The sequence below is a fragment of the Haemorhous mexicanus genome, chromosome 3 (genome assembly GCF_027477595.1).
Source record: "Haemorhous mexicanus isolate bHaeMex1 chromosome 3, bHaeMex1.pri, whole genome shotgun sequence".
NCBI classification, from domain to species: domain Eukaryota; kingdom Metazoa; phylum Chordata; class Aves; order Passeriformes; family Fringillidae; genus Haemorhous; species Haemorhous mexicanus.
In genome coordinates this window covers 14259148-14276614 of record NC_082343.1, presented here as the reverse complement: position 1 = coordinate 14276614, position 17467 = coordinate 14259148, and the positions used below count along the sequence as shown (strand labels likewise).

Below are 17467 nucleotides of genomic sequence, written 5' to 3'. Positions count from 1 at the left end.
AAAAATTAAGAACAATTTCAGCAGCTACTGCAGGAGCAGGATGTGCCTTGTGAGCCTGTCCAGGAGATGTGGGGCAAGAGGAGGGGGAGCTGCAGTGGCAGCTGAGTTATCAGCAGAGAGGATGGACAGGAACAGAGAAATGTAATCAAGCACCTCTGCCAAGACCAGCTCTTCCAAATAAATTACCTTGCTCAGGAAATATGCAGTGGGCAGACCAGCCCCACAGCTATGATTGAATCAGTCCTTTTCCTTGTTTGCTGTGGGACAGAGCCTGATCCCAGAGAGGCCAGGGATGCTGGCCAGTGCTGGTGGTGGGCTGGGTCTCAGCCTCAGCCAGTGACATTGCTGGGAACAGAGAGGAGGTGGCACCCCGGTGCTTGACCAAGTGAGAGCCCAGAAGGACTGACCCAGTGGCATGGGTGGACTTTGCCATGACCACAGAGACCCCACAGACAAGAAGTAAGAGTGTGATGGGAGAACATCCTCCTGTGGCTTGTGTTAAATGCACCAAAGTTTTACACTGAAGGAAGGACAGAGACTATGCACAATGCAGATGAATGCCTTACCTGTGCCCTGAGCCCACAGCTCAGGGCACAGGTAAGATGTGACCACTGATGTTCACCTCCTGGTCCTTCTCCAGGGGCCTGTGCTTGCCACCAGGGCTGCCAGCATCTCCAGGTGTTGGGAACAGGATCCCAGCTTGTGCCTGACTGCAGAGCTGCACATGATGCACTGACACAGTCTGCATTCCTCCATCCCCTGAGCTCTTCATTCTGGCCCCTTCCTGTACTGCCCCCAAGACACTGTGGCTCCTCAGAGCTCAGCAGGATCCTCATCCTCCTCTCAAGGCTTGGTTTATACCAGCTGGAGTTGGGAAGCTGTATTGCCTCTGTAGGTAACCTCCACCTTGACTTCCGTGGGGTAGAGTTCTTCTTCAGAATCACACAAAAATACCAACAAGAAATGGCTTTCTGACCAAGCTTTTCCAAACCACAACAAACCATGGAGGCTCCATGTGGATCAGAGGGAGCCCCTGGGAGTGCAGCATTTGAATCAAGTACCATTTCCCTGCAAACCCCACTGAGAGGGACATCAGCCCTGGCTGCGATGGGTCACAGCTTTGATAAATCAATCTAATGATATAAATTATATAGAGGGGTAAAGTGGTGGGCAGGGCTCAGAGCTCATCTGAATCATGTGAAGCCAAGGACCAAAACATTACTGGGGATGTGGCAGGAATGCACAGCCATTGGGGCCTGGCCAGTCTCAGGGGACAGACAGTGTCCAGGCTCTACTCTCTGCACTGGGTAGGCAGGTCCACCAGCCTGTCTACAAGAAGGCAGAATTTGGTCCAGGGCACAGCATTCAGGATCTTATAAAGGCAAATGACAGTGTGACACTACACAAACACAGCATGGGGTAAGGGCCACTGTTTGCCTACACCCTGAGTAAACCAGGGCACTGAGCTGAGCTCCCTGCCACCACAGGCAAACAAATTCACTTAAAATAGCAGAAACCAAGAAAACAAAGGCTATCTGTTATTTCCTTCCACCCTCTCCAGTTCCCTAAAAATAGACCCACTAACATCTCCATCCATGCAAAGCAGCAGGAACACCCCTCCAGCTGCCGGCTCACCTCAGTGTCTTCACTCTGACACTCACTCCAGGGTGACTGTGGGCCACTGCTGATGTGCTGCAGCTTCCCCACTGTGATGACAGCTGTGGGACTGTGGGGTGGCACAGCTGCTCCTGAAGGCTGGGCACCGAGCATGATGAAAAAGAACCTGCCCCGAGTTTCTCCAGCGCTGAGGAGCCGGCACAAAGCTCATGCCTGACCAGCCCCCATAGCGGGGCTCAGCACAGGGAGCACAAACCAGTCTCCACGGCTGGCACCAGCCAAGGACTACCCTGACCCTGAAGGAAACCAACCATTTATACTAGTTCTATGACCCAAAAAGGAGGATAGATCCCACAAGTGTTGGTGTTTCAGGCTCAGAGGGAAAATAAAGCCAAAAGGAGGCTGACTTTACAATTCAGTGGTTATGGCATGGATTGGAGGGAGGTCTCCCTTCTCCTCTAGGCCCAGCTCAACATCCAAAACAACAGCCAAAGTCTGAAAGGAGTTTAGCATCAGTGGATTTTGCCTTTTCTGAGGCAATGACCATCTGAGCACAGCATCACCACTCCAGCCAGAGCTGGAAAGGCACATGGGGGCCTCCTGACCTTGGCTCCCCCAGCCACCCAATGATGTCCTTCTGCAGCCCAGTCATATTTTTAGGTCCTTCTCCCTGCTGATTCATTAGGGGAGCTAATGTTCGCCAAACTGCTGGGCTTTCTGACCCTCGAGGTGTGTACGCCATGCTCTCCTGATAAATATAGACCACTTCAATTACATAACCTGTCTAATAAGCAGCACCCATCCTCCCTGTGGGCAGGCAGGAACAGAAATGCCTCTGCCAAGGGTGTGAATGGATGTCTCGCTCTTCATTTTATTTCCATTGTCTTCTGTTTTCAATGACTTCCTGCTGCATCCTCTTAACGACTGACTCAGTGAGGGTCGATGGCCCTGGAAGCAGTCCAGGTTCAGGGCGACCTCTCTGCTCTGCCCATCACTGCTGGTGTGGGGGCAAGGCCCCCCTTTCTAATTCTCCCTCTGCTCAGGGAGACATGGTAGAGTGGGAGGATTAGAATTTGGAGACACTGAGCTAAAAGTTGGCTTTGTCTCCTAACTGGATGTGTCAGAGCATTTGGCAGACCAGAGGGGTAACCAGAGGACTTTATACCGAGGGGGTGCCATGGTGTGTCACTGGAAAAGGCACCTGGCTTAGAGCAGCAAAAGCACCTACCTGTGTGCTTGGCAATAAAGATGCCTCGGTATCACAGAGTGAGATATCAGGGGAGTCAGGCTGTGATTTTACAAGATGAATGTCTGATAATTTTAGGACTTAGATGTGACTGCAATGGCTGAGTGGCAAAATGCAGAGTAATCATTAAAGGGAGCATTTAAAGTACAGTGTGAAGCACATTATTAATAGACTTGACAAATGCATGCACAAGTGGGATGATTTCTTTCTGTGCTATGGTTTTCAAATCCTGGCCTCTGGTTCCTTGTGGCACTTGCAGCAAGATCCCTGTGGAAAGGACCCAGGGAAAGCAGGTCTGCCCTACAGCAGGAGGTTTCTTTTCCTTGAGGATGCAAGCCTTCTATCGTTTAGAGAGAGAAGGAGCTGTTCCCATCAGCTGCAGCCCTGGTTTGGCACCGCTCAGCCAAGCTGGCTGCGAGCAGCGACAGGATGGCAGAGGGCTGTCAAGACAGCCTGAGTGATATTTATGACAAGGACCACTCTACTTGTATTTGTTGTCCTGCTGTGCCAGCATCCAGCATGTCCTGTAATAACTTTAATAGCTTTTATGCAATGGCTAGGAATGATGAAGCTAATTCAAAATCAGGTGTTTAACCTCCCCGGTTTTATTCCTGTCTTTATCTGATCTCTTCCAGCTTCCCTCACTGTTGGATTCAGGCTGAAGCAGGGCAGAAGGCTCATCCCAAAGTGGTGGGATCTGCTCTGACCTTCACACAAGCAAATAGCTCTGTTTTGAACCAGGACTGTGCCTCTCCTGACATGCTGTGGCTGCCACTGGGCACCACCTGAGGAGATGTCTCCAGTCCTGCTGACCCAGCTGGGATGCAGGAGGTGTGTGACATGTGCCACTGGGCAGTGGCAGAGCCAACAGTAGAGCCAGGGTCTTTGCCCCAAGATCCACAGTCCCCCCATGGGGCCACAGATCTAGGGCCTGTCCCAGCCTGCAGCAGAGGACACCAAGCCCCAGCACTCCTTGCCTGCAGTGCCCTCCTCTACCTCCCGTCCTTAAATGATGCAGAAAGTCTGCTAAGGACTTTCCTGCTGGAAGGACTCAGCAGGAAGCAGCTAATGCAACCTCTCTTGTTCATCCACGGGACTGATGTCCAACTGGTAATAAAACCACAGGCTCATTTCTCATTAATCCCTAATTATGCTCTCTCTCTCACAAAGCACTTTCTGTCATTAGCAGTGGAAAGCTGAGAGCCTGCCTTTACCCTTCATATGTTGTGAGGAGGCAGACCTGAACACCTTGCTGTGATCTTGCATAAAACATCTCCTTGAGCTGCCTCTCAGGGGCTCCTGGAAAAGAATTTCCCTTTCCCCAGTGCAGGTAGGAAGCAAAACTTCTAGATTAGCACAGCACCTGTAGAGAGAGGCTGGAGATGTCCACTGGATGTGACACTTGGCCACAGAGTGACCACAGGATCAGGCTCGCCCTTGCCCTGCTCCAAGAGCCCTGTGATGAACCAGAGTGGCCTGAGCCCGCTGCCCTGCCCCTGTCAGTCATCCCAGTGCAGGAGTAGAGAAGGAGACCAGACTATTCCGAGAGCTTCAACACCTTCATTTAAAGCCAGGCTGGGCATGAAGCCTGAGGCACCCCACGTTCTGACACCACACAACATCCTCTACATGGTGCAGGAACTGTGAGAGAGCAGAGATCACAGCTGGACATCAGCTGAGTCAGGCCAAACCCCACCAAATCAGTAGGATGAACTCCTGGGGGGGTGGGTGTGCTGAGCACATGGCAGGGACAGGCCCAGCCAGGCTCCTGGGTTGCTGTAGCTGGAACACCTGTGGCAGCCCTCACTGCTGCTGGCAGTGTGGCATTTGCTGCCATTATCCTGCTGCATCCTGCACTGTCCTGCCCTTGTCCCAGCCAAGGCCTCGGGGGCCAGGAACAATACTTGTCCCAGATGGACATGCAGCATCAAACCCACAGGTGAATGTTAGAGCCTGATGCCAGACACAGCCCTGGCTTGCAGTAAGGGTGCCTGTGCTCAGTCCCTAGCCTTGGCCCACAGCACTCACAGCATCTCTGAGAGGAGCACCAAGGCCACCTGAGGGCTGTTGGTCAGCAGATCCTTTCCCAGGTGCTCCTCTCTGGCTTCCCAGCTGCTGGCTGAAGCTCTGGGATCCTGTGGGATGATGCTCCATGTCCTTTGTCCTTGTGTTGGCCAAAAGGATCTCGCATTCTTCATGCAGATGAATGAGCTGGCAGGTGCCCACACCAAAGCCCAGGGAGGAACTGGGCCCATTCTCTTTTTCCTTGTGTGGCTCTCCAGGGACAGCCAAGTGCAAGGAGCCTGCAGTGTCCAGCAGTCCTCAAGTCCTGCTTTGTGAACTTGGCCTGATCCATGTAGGACAGTGGCTCCAGGATAATTTTTCTCCTGCTTCAAGCAACAGAGGGTGTCCCAAAACCTTCTTGTCTCTCACTCCCGGGAGGGAAAGAGGAGAAGGAAGGCATAGAGCAAGAAAGGAATCACAAAAGTTTTGTTTGCTGCCCAGACAGGTTTAGAGCATTTCCTTTAAATGCTGGTTTTGCTCCTGCAGGGATTGGTGTTAAGGTGTGTGAGAAGCAGCACAATTTCAGATCCTGACCTGCCCATGTCTAGGACTGTGAATGTTTGTCTGATCCTCAAGTGTCAGAAGGTTTCCCTGCTGTGACCTTGAGACCAGCCCACTGACTGATCATTTGTGCCCATCACAAAGCACCAAGAAAAGCCCTGGGAAAGTGGGGACCTTTGCTTAGGTAGTTATAAAAAGGGCACTTGAGTGAAGTGAGTTCAGAGCTGAGTTTCAGAGAGCTCTTTGAGCAGCACTGGCAGGGGGTGCAAAGCTGTAGGAAGCAAACCTCAGGACCTACCAGCAGGCACAACTCCACTTGAATAATTTCAGTGGACAATCGGGAATGGAAACTAACTGTGCCAGTGGGGAAGGGGATGATGAGGCAGGTCCTTGCCAGGAAGGTGATGAAGCACCTGGCTGCCAGGCAAAACATGGATTGCATAAGGCAGCACTGTTACAAGTGATTTTGCAAGCTTCCCTGGAAAGGTGGATAGCTTCCCAGCCTGACAGTGGGAATCTTACTGACAGTGAGTGATTATTCTATCCTTAAAGAACTCAGGGTCTTGCACAAGTGCCAGGAAAAGAAGCAGAAGAAGCCATTTGCATATCTTTAAACACAGGACATCAAGTAAGAAATGTGAGCACAGAGAGGAGACAGCACCCTGTAGCTACAGAGGCACACAGGCAATGCCAGCATTGGTGGGCAGCCTGTCAGGTAAGAACAGAGAGACTCCTGGGGCAGTCCAGTGGTCCTGCTGGGAACCACCCTGTGGTGGATGTTCTTTCTCTTCTCACTTTCTCAAATGACGTCTAAGTAAAGAAGTATTTTAACACAGACCTTTCCTTTCAGGCTGTAAAACAGGATGACATGCTCCCAACAACTGCACCCCGCACTAGCAGGAGCCAAAACCTTCCCTAGCACCTCTATCCTGTTATCCCTAACATTTCCCTCCTCTTTGGGTTCAGTGTTAATCTACATCCCTTTCCCCTGGTTGACTGGACACACAGCTGTTCAAAGAGCAGAGCAAGCCTTGAAGGAAGGGGAAGAAATAGTGCAGGGGAGCAGAGGGCAAGACCCAGCAGTGATGGGAGTGCCAGGTTACGGCTCTGCAGGAAGCCATGCCTCCTGCTCCTCCCACACCATGCAGCAGCTCATCCTCCTCTGGGGATGCAGAAGCAATGCTGAGGCCTGAGCCCCTTTAGCTCTTCTCTCTGATAAAGCTGAAGGTTCTTCTCTACTCCCTGAAGCTGTGGGCATAGAACCCTGAGGCTGTGGGTGAAGGGGGCCTCACCTCCTCCCTCAGACAAGCAAGATGGAGAGAGAAATGCAGGGAAGAGGCTGCTGACCACCAAAACCACTACACCTACCTGCACCTGCACGTCTGCCTCTCTCATGCATGAAGTATCTCAGATCCAGCAAACACTCTCCCATCTTCTACTGAGAGCAGCAATGCATACCTGAGAAACAGTCCTCCTAGACAGAGACCTCCAGAAAAGGGGATGACAAACCACCTGGAGGCCCTACTGTAACTGAACAAAGACATCTACTTGAAAACTAAGGGCCTGATATCAGCTCCTGGTAAAACTGCTTGCCCAGCAAGGAGGGAGGCAAACTCCCTCTCCCTCACATGCCTCAGCCCAAACCCTCCAGGGGGACAGTAACCCAGCCATGTTATAAGCACAGCCCATGCTCCCTGCTCCCAGGAACATTGTCTGGTGGAGATTGCTTGCAGTGTGATTCAAAGTTCTTATGTCCTCAGGAAATCAGACCATATCCCCCCATTATATGGAGCTGCAAAGGAGGGGTTTGGGGCAGGTGGAGGGTGAAATCATCTTTGGCCTCCATTACTAATGTTTTTTGTAAGGACAAGTAAGACAGAGAAATACATTTTTTCATTGCATATTTGTGAGGAAACCAAGAGGAAGAGACAAGCACCCTTCCAGAGTGACAAGCCACTCGTTTTGACTTTGGGGAAAGGCTTTGAATGCTCTGAGCATATACAGACATGGCCAATTATCATTTCCAGCTGCAGAAACTGCTACCTACCAGGGTCTCTGTTTCTTCTTTCTGCTACAAGATACCTGCTGGAGATGTGGGTATTTCCCTAGAGGCAGCACAGCCAGGCTATTCTCATTGAGTAAGGAGGAGCTGAGAAACACAGCCCTTGTGTCTCCACACCAGATTAGCACTCAAGCAATGGAGAGAGAAATCACGGGGCCTGTGACCTGAAGCTACATTAAAAAAAGGCCCTCTAAGAATGTGAACCTTGCCATAGATGGTTTCTTGTGTCAGTAATTACATGGGAGGTAACAGAATACAGCTAAAACGGAGCACTTACCCACCTATCACTACCAGGTTATTCTTCAGCAATCCTGGTTAAGCAGCACAGCAAGGCTAAAGCTGAGCTGTAGTTCTTGCACACTCAAAGGTTTCTGTGCCTTCTTTACATGAAGAAGCTGGAAGGGGGGGTAGAGCCAGACACCCTTTTCCAGCCTCCCATGGAGAGATGGGGGGGCTCTCCTCCCCCAACAGCCACAATCCATGAGTCAAGCATGGAAACAGATACCAGTGTGCCCGAGCCAGCCAGCCATATTGTAATTCGAGACAAGGTTTGTTCCTTACAGGTGCAGTAAAAAGAAAACAGCAAAATTAAACACATGCAATGCTTCAGGTCTTTATTGTTGCTGTAGAGTAACTGGTACATGGTTAAAACATTCTAATAATATCATCAGTGAAATCTGAAAACTAAGGCTTTCTGTAGGTTTGTAGTGTCCTGGTGTTTCCTTTCAAACAGTGCACATATAAAATCAAGTTATCAAAACACAGATCTTTTTTAAACAACACCGATTGATGCAACGCACAAAACTAGGAACTACATTTCCTATGATCAAGACAACACCTCACAGACCAGCTCTGGGCCTTGCAGCTTTGAAGTTAAGAGAAAAATGTCTTGGTCTGACATCCTGCTACCCAGATGAGCCTGATGACACACAGAGAGGGCAGGATTTCAACCTTGTGTTCTGAGCAGAGAGAAAGAAACCCCCTGATGCTGATGAGGGAACATTTGATTGAGCAAAGGGGAGCAGCATCCTTAAAGCACAGCATTGATCCCAAACAATCTATGCAAGACCCAGCAAGACCTGCAGGCCCTGTAGACAAACTCAGAGAAGCAGCTGCTGGGACTACAAGAGAAGGTGAACTGGGACAAACCTGCTACTGAGATGAGACCCAGCACCAATCCATGTCCCATGGAAGAGGGCTGTGGGATTCCTGGAGTACTAGCACCGCTATCTCAACAGCATTGAAAAAATTTCCAAGTGATTCACCCAGCACAGAATCACAGAATGATTTAGGTGAGGAAAGATCACTGAGTCTAACTGTAAACCCAGCACTGCCAAGCCCACCACTACACCACATCCTTAAATGCCAACTTTGTGATCTTTGAAAAGGGAGACAGGGTAGGAACAAAGTAGTCTCCAAGAAATCTGTATATCAGAACCTTTTGATTAAAAAGCTACATTTTCACCAGAGGGAAAAAAAGCATTCACAGAAAAATCTTCCCCTAGTTCCTTAATCACTTTTTAAACAAAGAAGCTTCTCCACCCACAAAACTTTTAGTTTTTATTCAACATTTTTCCCATCTTGCATTTCTAATTGACCTGAAAAATGACGCACATAATCTAAACATTTACATCAAACACATGGAGGAGGATTCTTCACTTTCCACTCACTCTGCACCATGGAGCTGGGCATTGCAAACGTGACATTGCCAGCTGAAAAGCAGATTATTCTTTCTCTCTGATCCAAACACATGAAGGAGGAAGGTGAATTACAGATTTTGCAGGATGTTTTTACCACATTACAGTAGGTTACATGCTTGGCTCCAGCTGGGAGGAAATCCCTTGTAAGGGTCAACGATGGATTGCATTGACTTCATTTTCAGAGCCCAACTTAAATTACACAGAGACATAAATCCTGAACCGTGCCGTGACCAAGACTCACACTGGTGCTCCTGGTACATCTGATGACACCACAAAGTTCTCTGAACGACCGAGAAAAGCGTAGCTGGTATTTTATGTCACCAACACATGGAACCTGTCCTCTGAAGTCATTCCTGAAGATGATGTTAAGGCTATTGGAGTAGGTTATAGGAGTATGGTTACTCCTGGTATGAAAGCACAGCTGTGGCTCAGGACAGACTGGAAGAAGCCTTTTAGGTCTCCTCTGCATTAACCACAAACGAGGTTTTTAGGTTTTCCCTTGCAGTGGGTTACCTCAATGTGCAGGGTATTGGCTGAAGAGAAGACAGGCTATGGAAGTTTAAGCTGCAACCACGCCTGTGGTATCACAGAACTGCTTTAAAAAAAGACCTCCTTCCACTCATGACAATGCAACACCAGTTGTCAGGTACACAAATACAAACATGAAAAAATCATTAAGCAATATAACCCTAAATATAAACCTACTTTTATTTATTTTTAAGAAAAAAGGGATTAAAAAATTTGGAGTAAACCAGATGGCTTCAAGTACTTTCCGCATAATAACAATTAGTTATTAGCACAGATTAAAAAAGACTTGTCACCTTGCAAGGGACAGTTGAATAGAGGCTGGTGATTCGTCCAAAAATGGTCTTTAAAACAAACACATTAGACAACATGCTTCATGCTGTAATTTAGAAGCAAACAGGTGTGCCCACCGTGCTGCCCAACACTTGAGATATGCAGCACAGTACGAGGTACGTTTTGCACTCTGGACTTTCACATTTCACGGCAACGCCACTCAACAAACGGAGCCAGGCCATCTGGGTCTAGCTCAAACAAGCCCTCATGCAACAAAAACCAAATATTTAGTAAGTCAGGAAGGTTTTGCAGCAATACAATTGTTCAAGTTGTCTAAAATTCTGGAGGTTGCAAAACAATTTAATCTGAAGACCTGAAGTATCTCCGAAGTGCTGGCAACGTTTCTGTCTTTTTCTATGTGAGCATGAACATTACTTTTATTATATATGACAATGGATGCACTTCAAAGTGCCTTGTCTGAGTTTGAGCCTTCAGGTTTTATGAATGTCATGAAAATAAGGGAAAGCACCAAAAGTTGTGAAGGAGGTTGAAAAAGTAATGATGCCATCAGGAAACAAAGCCGGTATGCAAAGGGAAGATGCAGCTCTTCCCCGTGCTAAGCCCAAAACTCAAACCCAGCTCTTCCCTGCGCTAAGTCTAAAACTGAGACCCATCTCTTGTACCACCAAGGAGAGAACTGTTGCATTTCAACAGGTCTCTCTGACATGCAAGGAACAAGCAGTCTTCCTGCTTATGTACATGGACACGTGAAATGCCCAAGGAAGCAATGTGAAAACCAAAAGTAATACTACAAAAATTTAAAAAAAGAAAAAAGGTATCTTGCCTACTTTGAAAACTAAATAAAATGTTTTCAACCAAAGAATGTCTACAAGGATACAAGGAAGCCTTTTTTAAAAACATTTTCCAGTTACTCAAACAGCTATTTTTGCCTCTGTGAGGAAAAAAATACCAATAAACCATTAAAGAACCAGCTCCACTATCCTGCAGCTCTGCATACTACAGTAGGAACAAGTCTCCCACAGCTAACAGAGAGCCTAGAACAGTATGAAACAGTGAGAGATAAAAACTTAGCTGCAGAGGTCTATTAAATAATCAGCAAACACTTAAACGGAGGCAGAGTGAGCACTGTACTGCTTTCTGTAGTATGACACAAGACTGCAAGGCTTGAAAATCCTCCTGAGTGACCAAGCCAGAATAGGTGAATAGTTCAGTAGTGTTTGGAAAAGCTTATGCAAAAATATTACTACAAAATAAGTTTGAGTATTTGAAATAAAAAAAAGAAACAGAACAACTTCTCCTTCAACTTTCATCTACCACCAAAACTTACCAGATTTCCAAATTTGGTGCTTACTTCACACCAACATGACTCTAAAGAAATCATACATCTGCCTCTCTTTGCTGAACTATTTGGGTTTCTACATGAAACTTCAGTGCACATCACATTTATTAATGTCCTTATGATTGTTCAGTAATCCAGCAGTTTGTTTCTCAATGACAGCAGAATGCAGCTGCTAGCTGCTTGTGAGAGCAATGTCGAAATTACATTCAGAGATTAAAAACTACCATTTTCACGTGTAGCAACAACTAACATTTTTCTTTCTCTTCACAGAATCATGTGCAATTGTCTAACAATGGTGATAGTAAAAGACACTTCTCATGCAAAAATTGTTCCCTGTGCATAAAATTTGCAGGGCATCTCAAAACCACCCTTCCTCTACCCCATAACTAATTGATTTTTACTTTTGTGTTGTGAAATTTCTGTTGCTTTTTAAAGTACTGATGGCAAGCGAGTTCAATGAGTTCCAGCCCACCAAATATCTTCTGCTGCACAACGAAAAAGACGATCATGGCCACAAAGTACCACTGTGCAAAGCTGTACAGGTAGAGCAGCGCCAGCATTCCCAGTGGGAACACCGTCCAGTAGAGGAGCGAGGCGCACTTCACGGCCAGGACCCTGAGCTCGGATTTGCAGGGCGGGACAATGCTTTTCCCAGCTGCACTGAAGCATCTTCCACCCTCGTAGAAGCGTCGCAGTCTCTCCTCCTTCTCTTCCCAGCGCTGCCGGCACCAACGCTGCAGCTCCTCCTTGGAAGTGGGCACTGTCTCTATGGGGTATCTCCGGACGTGGAAGTGAATCTCCTTTGGGAAGTTTCCTTTCAAAAGGTGCTTCTCTGTCTGAGGAATGTTTTGGGGGTATGCCACAGTTATGTCATGGATGGCATCGAGGTTGTTACCTAAAAGAAAGGTTTGGGGGAAAAAAGATCAATATGGATCATGCAACAGTCATAATACTAATTTGCTTCAAGACATGATTGAAAACTGTCAAAATTATGGCAGAAATCCCAGAAATATCAGAGATACATTAACTATGCAGACTGTGTTTCATCTGCTAGAATATCTACAGACTGAAAGGTCAAACTTTTCCCAATCATTGCCTGTTCTGAATCTGAACAAAAAGCTTTGGGAACAAGATTACACACAGTACAAACTAATGCAGAATTACAATAGTAAGAGAATTAAGTCAAATGTAAAGGAGAGAAGAGGCACATCTGGTCTTGGATAACGAGCACTGTATGTGAGTCTGATGTTCAGCTGTTTGGGTAAAGGGAGCACAGCTAACCATTCAAACAGCAATTGCACATTAGAAATTCAAGGGGCTATTGATGAAAAAAACCCCTAGTCTTCATTAGAATGCCTGATTGAGCCAACATTTTTGAAAGGATATCAGTATTGCCAAAGCAGGGCTTGCTAGACCATCCTTGTTTTTACATTTTGCACTTTACATTTACTAAATGTTTTTACATTTTGCACTTTCTAAATACCCTCTTTATCCCCCAGCATCTGAACAGACATTCTTTTTAGATTTCATAAAGTAAATTCTGTTAGTGTAAAACTGATCTAAAAATAGGCATGTAGTGCACTGGACGTTGCATAACTGCTAAGTTCTGCCAGCAGTGATTTATGTTGCTGTTTTTATTTGGCTGGCTGGCTCAGGGCAAAATAGAATTGGAGACTAAAAGCTGTCTCCAGTTGCAGCAATTGAAGACTTTTTTTCTCACAGATGATGCCACTTCTTGCAAAGATGATCAAAACCTAGTCTTTAGCCCCACTCTTTATTTTCATTTCCTCTCCTTCCCTGGCATTTTGGTTTTCCTTTACAGCCCTAAAAATGACAGGGCCAGAATAGAAAGTTACTTTAAAAGGCCATGTTCAAAATGATGTATCTAAAGTTCAACTCCAAATATCACAAGAGGGAGAAAAACCCTATTCAGCCCTTCAGAGTATTTTATAACTGTGCTGTCTTGAAGCAATCTCTCTCGGACAGTTTTGTGGTAGGTTACTTTGGGTTTTAAAGAGATTTATATGTCTCCTTGGAGGTCTATCATGGCAAAACTCAATATTCCATCTTTTGTCTAGCTCTGGGATCACCTCTGAACTGAGCAGATAATCCCTGTGTTCTGCACAGGTAAAACCTGTCAGATCTCTTTCCAAGAGATACCAACATTGATCACATCTTTTAGAAACCCAGCCCTTACAAACTGCCAGCCTGTTGCACCTAGGCACAAAACATTTCAGTTTTGAGAACAGCTTGCATTTTAACTCCCCTATTCCAAAGATTTCTACCATCAGATTTACAGTCATCCTTCAGCACAGACATCCATCCCTTACTTCCTGGCCCAACCAGGGGAAGGGCTGCTACGCAAACCTCCAAGAGAATTCCATCTCTCACAATCTTCTTCTCCTTCCTCCATAGCTCCCCAGGTCTAGTGGAACATAAAGCCTACACATCTTACCCCAAAAGTGAGGCTAGAAAAGTCCAGCCTTTCTGATATCCTTGCATCAAAAAAGACTTTTATGAAATGAGTTTTTGGCCAGATGAGTTTCTTGCACATATTGCAGTCATTCATGTCTGGGCAGCTAAACTATCAGTCTGCCAACTACACGAACTACTTGAAAAATCAAGGCTTTACACTTAAGGGCCACTGGCATACAGACCACAGGTAATAAATCATCAGATCTGCTTAAGACACACATTTTCTGACTCTGTGCAAGCAGGACTGGCAGGACTCCCTGCACTCACACAGCTGGTCTGATGTCTTTAGCATGCAGTTATATTTCTCCCCGTGAATTCCTGATCAGAAACAGGAAAGACTCTACTCTTTGCCTATGGATCCATAGCTTCCCCAGACAAGACACGTTCCAGCAGGGCTTCCCACCAGACTGCAGAAGGTCTAGACTACATTATGGCTCCTTAGTTAGTCACCCAGAAGAAAGCTCCAAGAGCTGCACAGAGGAGTGAGGATGTTACTGTTTCGACATTACACATGGGGAATTTGAGGCAAACAACGATTACATGGCCTGCCCTGTACGTCCAGCTGGAACCAGTTATCTCCTAATTCCAGGCTGCAAGGTTCACCTATGAAAGTCTATTTTACACAAGAAGAAAAGAAACTTCAAAGGTATATTTAGCATATCTGAAAGAACAGAAAAATCAGAAAGAGAGAAGACCAGAATACCAGGTTTCATATGCAAGAGGCCCCTTGCTTGGGTCATCCATATTTAATAGCTCCACACAAATGGCAGCCTGAAGCCTTAATTCCCTGGCAAGGCAAGCTACAAGACAATCTGCTAAAAGGAAGAAAAGTCACCACAGCAGACAAAGGTAGACCATTCATAAGAAAGGGAATTCCCTTAGGCTAGGTTTAATCAGGCAGCTCTGAACCTGCATCCTTTGAGCATCTCTACTGTCTCTTTCCCTGTGAAGTTAGGCTGCTGTCTCTGTAGTCTGGAGATATCTATCAACATATGTTTCAGATCCATAGCAAAGTGCCAGTCAACCAGAAAATCAAGTGATCAGAAGTGAAGACACGGGGCAGTCACTGACTTAATGATGTTTTTTCCACCTGAATTTAAAGACTTGCTTCAACAATCTGTTTCTGCTAGTTTTGAAAAAAAAAATTTCCCATGGGAAACCACATCATTCTATGTGTCTGGTGGGTCAAAAAATAAGTAAGCAAACATATTTGTTCACAGCTCAGAGAAGCTGAGGAGGACAAAACACTTCTTGCTATGTTTTCAGTGACATCTGAGGGATCATCTTTATCCTGTGAGTATCCATGACCCCTTGAGGAAGAAATGAAGGACAAAGGAAATCAAATAATGTTCAGAGATCTGCATCTGAAATCTAATTAAGCTAAGAAACTGCTATTTAGGCTAAAATGTCAGGCAGGTAGCCCAGCTCCTCAGGACAAATAGAAACACCAATTTCAGTAGCTTTACAGTTCCATGACTTTCTTCCTGCAGCAGTAGAACTGTGTCTCCTTTGTACCCAAGAATAATATTTTGTCCTATGCTTTATAAGAGCACCTCAGAAAAGGAAAGTGCTCAGGAGTGAATATAAAGTTTATTTCTAACTATTGTTAAGCGGCTGGAAACTGCACAACATGCAGACGATGATTAATCCATGTGGCAGTCTCCATTTAGGGATGACAAAATGCCTCAAAAGCACTATTCTTTAACTTACTGAACTTTCTGTGCCCAATCAAAGTTATTTATAGTTCAGCTCTGTTGATACACGACATTACTTCAGGCAATTACAATGCACAGCTGGTTGCTTTGGGCACTGGACTCAGAGGTGGCATGGGGAGAACTTGACCAGGCTCAGGACTAAAACACCAGCATCAGAGAAAGACATGTTTTTTAAAAAAACACTTTCAAGGAAAAATGAGGATGTTTTCTTTCACTACACCAGTTGTTCAATCAGAATTTTTATCCTGCAGCATCTGGTAGCCCCGTACAGCTCAGTTTCTGCAATCCCCTGCCCCAGCAAACCTGAGCACACATTCCCAATATGCTCACACACAATACAGCTGCACTCTACACTGGCACAGCCACCCAGCATCTTTTATCTCATCACTTATCATAAAACTTTACAACCAAGAGCCTCTTACTAGGTTCAAAATAAAGATGTTACAGGTAAACTGAAAATTACTTTTGATTCTGTGTTCAATAATACCATGCCAGTGCAGTATTTTAATTCCAGGGGGAAAAACCCAGCCTGAATGTAAAAGGCAGGATTAAATGATATGCGGCTTCCTTCAAACACATTCACAAAGAGAATATTGCAGCGCAGCTGCAATTGGAGGCAACTACCAGAGGTGAAGCTCAGCCCTACAGCACAATCCCAAGTGAGATGGACCCAGCCCCTGGTCATGGATGGATGGATGGATGGACAGATCCATTCCCTGTGCTAATGCTTTGCTTGGGAGCTCAAGCACAGTCTGTTCCTCAGTTCTGACTCACACCAACCACAAGGACACTTGCTTGCTCCTACCCTGCGATGCTGAGCAAGCTCACTGTGAGACAAAGGGATCTGTACAAACCAGGGCCAAAATAATGACTCAGAACAGGAGCTCTGAAAGCCAGAATGACTGCCAGTGAGCTAAAAAAGAGGATGGCCCCAAGGCAAATCCATGCAATGAACTGCTCAGACTCCCAGCAGCCTCAAAGGTGAATTCAAGTCTCCTTGGCATTTACAGGGGTGGCTATTACCCATTTCCATCCCTACCAAGGATCTCAGCAGCCCTAATTTGTCCTACTTTGGTTATCATTGACATTCCTTTACACCTCACAAAGATTATACTGGCTCTTTCCCCGCTCTGATCCAGCAGAGAGGATGCTATTCTTAACCAGGGTACATCACAGAACAGCAGCTGATGAGCTGCTGAGCCACCATGGGGAGAGGCACACAGAGATGCTCTCACAACAGAATATCCATTCTTAATTTAAGCTGCTCTGTTGAAAGTGGGACCTATATGTGAGGCCCTTGTCCATCCTACCTCCCAGCTCAACATAACTGCTTTCTGCTGCAAAATGACATACCTGTCCCTTCATTGCACAGCTCCAGATATTTCAGACATTTCCAGGTTTCCATGAAACCCTGGCTGTTGTTCACCCACCTATGCCTTAATATCCTCCACCCCATTCACATTTCCTCTGACAGGAGGAGGCTTGGCACTTCTGTAAATAAACTGATCAGCAAGATAATGAAAGAAAAGATGGAAACAAGTAGAAGAAAACTTGTCAGGTTATACAATACCTGAGTATTTTATGTTAGCCCTAAACACAGGTACATTTTTGGACATCTAAAACTGCTTACTGGGAAATATTACTGTCTTGGCTCACAAGATTTGAGTGTTTTTTCCTTGAGAACACAGTATCAGGAGGGAGCAGCTTCAAGGATTTACAGCTCCTCCTGGGAAGTATCATGCTTGTGAGGATTTAAAACTTCAGGCAGCCCTCTTTAAAGCAGCGGTGTCAGCTGGGGTTAATCTAAATCACTTTCAACTCAGTAGTTATTGGAAATCTTTTTTAGGTAAGTGTAGCAATCAAATAAGCAAACAAAAAAAGACAGAATGATAATGCTGCTTTGATTAACAGAGAAGAGTGATCCTGCAT

At 46.1% G+C, this 17467-nt stretch overlaps 1 protein-coding gene across 8 annotated transcripts in view; it reads right to left on the bottom strand.

Annotated features, from left to right (window-relative positions):
- Positions 1–8087: 8087 nt before the first annotated feature.
- The window catches only part of LCLAT1 (lysocardiolipin acyltransferase 1), a 112003-nt gene continuing 102623 nt past the window's right edge, over positions 8088–17467 (bottom strand). For all 8 annotated transcript variants that reach the window (XM_059840870.1, XM_059840868.1, XM_059840875.1 and 5 more), the window contains one exon: positions 8088–12243. In XM_059840870.1, coding sequence (XP_059696853.1) covers positions 11735–12243 — 509 coding nt within the window. In that variant the 3' untranslated portion in view covers positions 8088–11734. The remainder of the gene's footprint in view (positions 12244–17467) is intronic.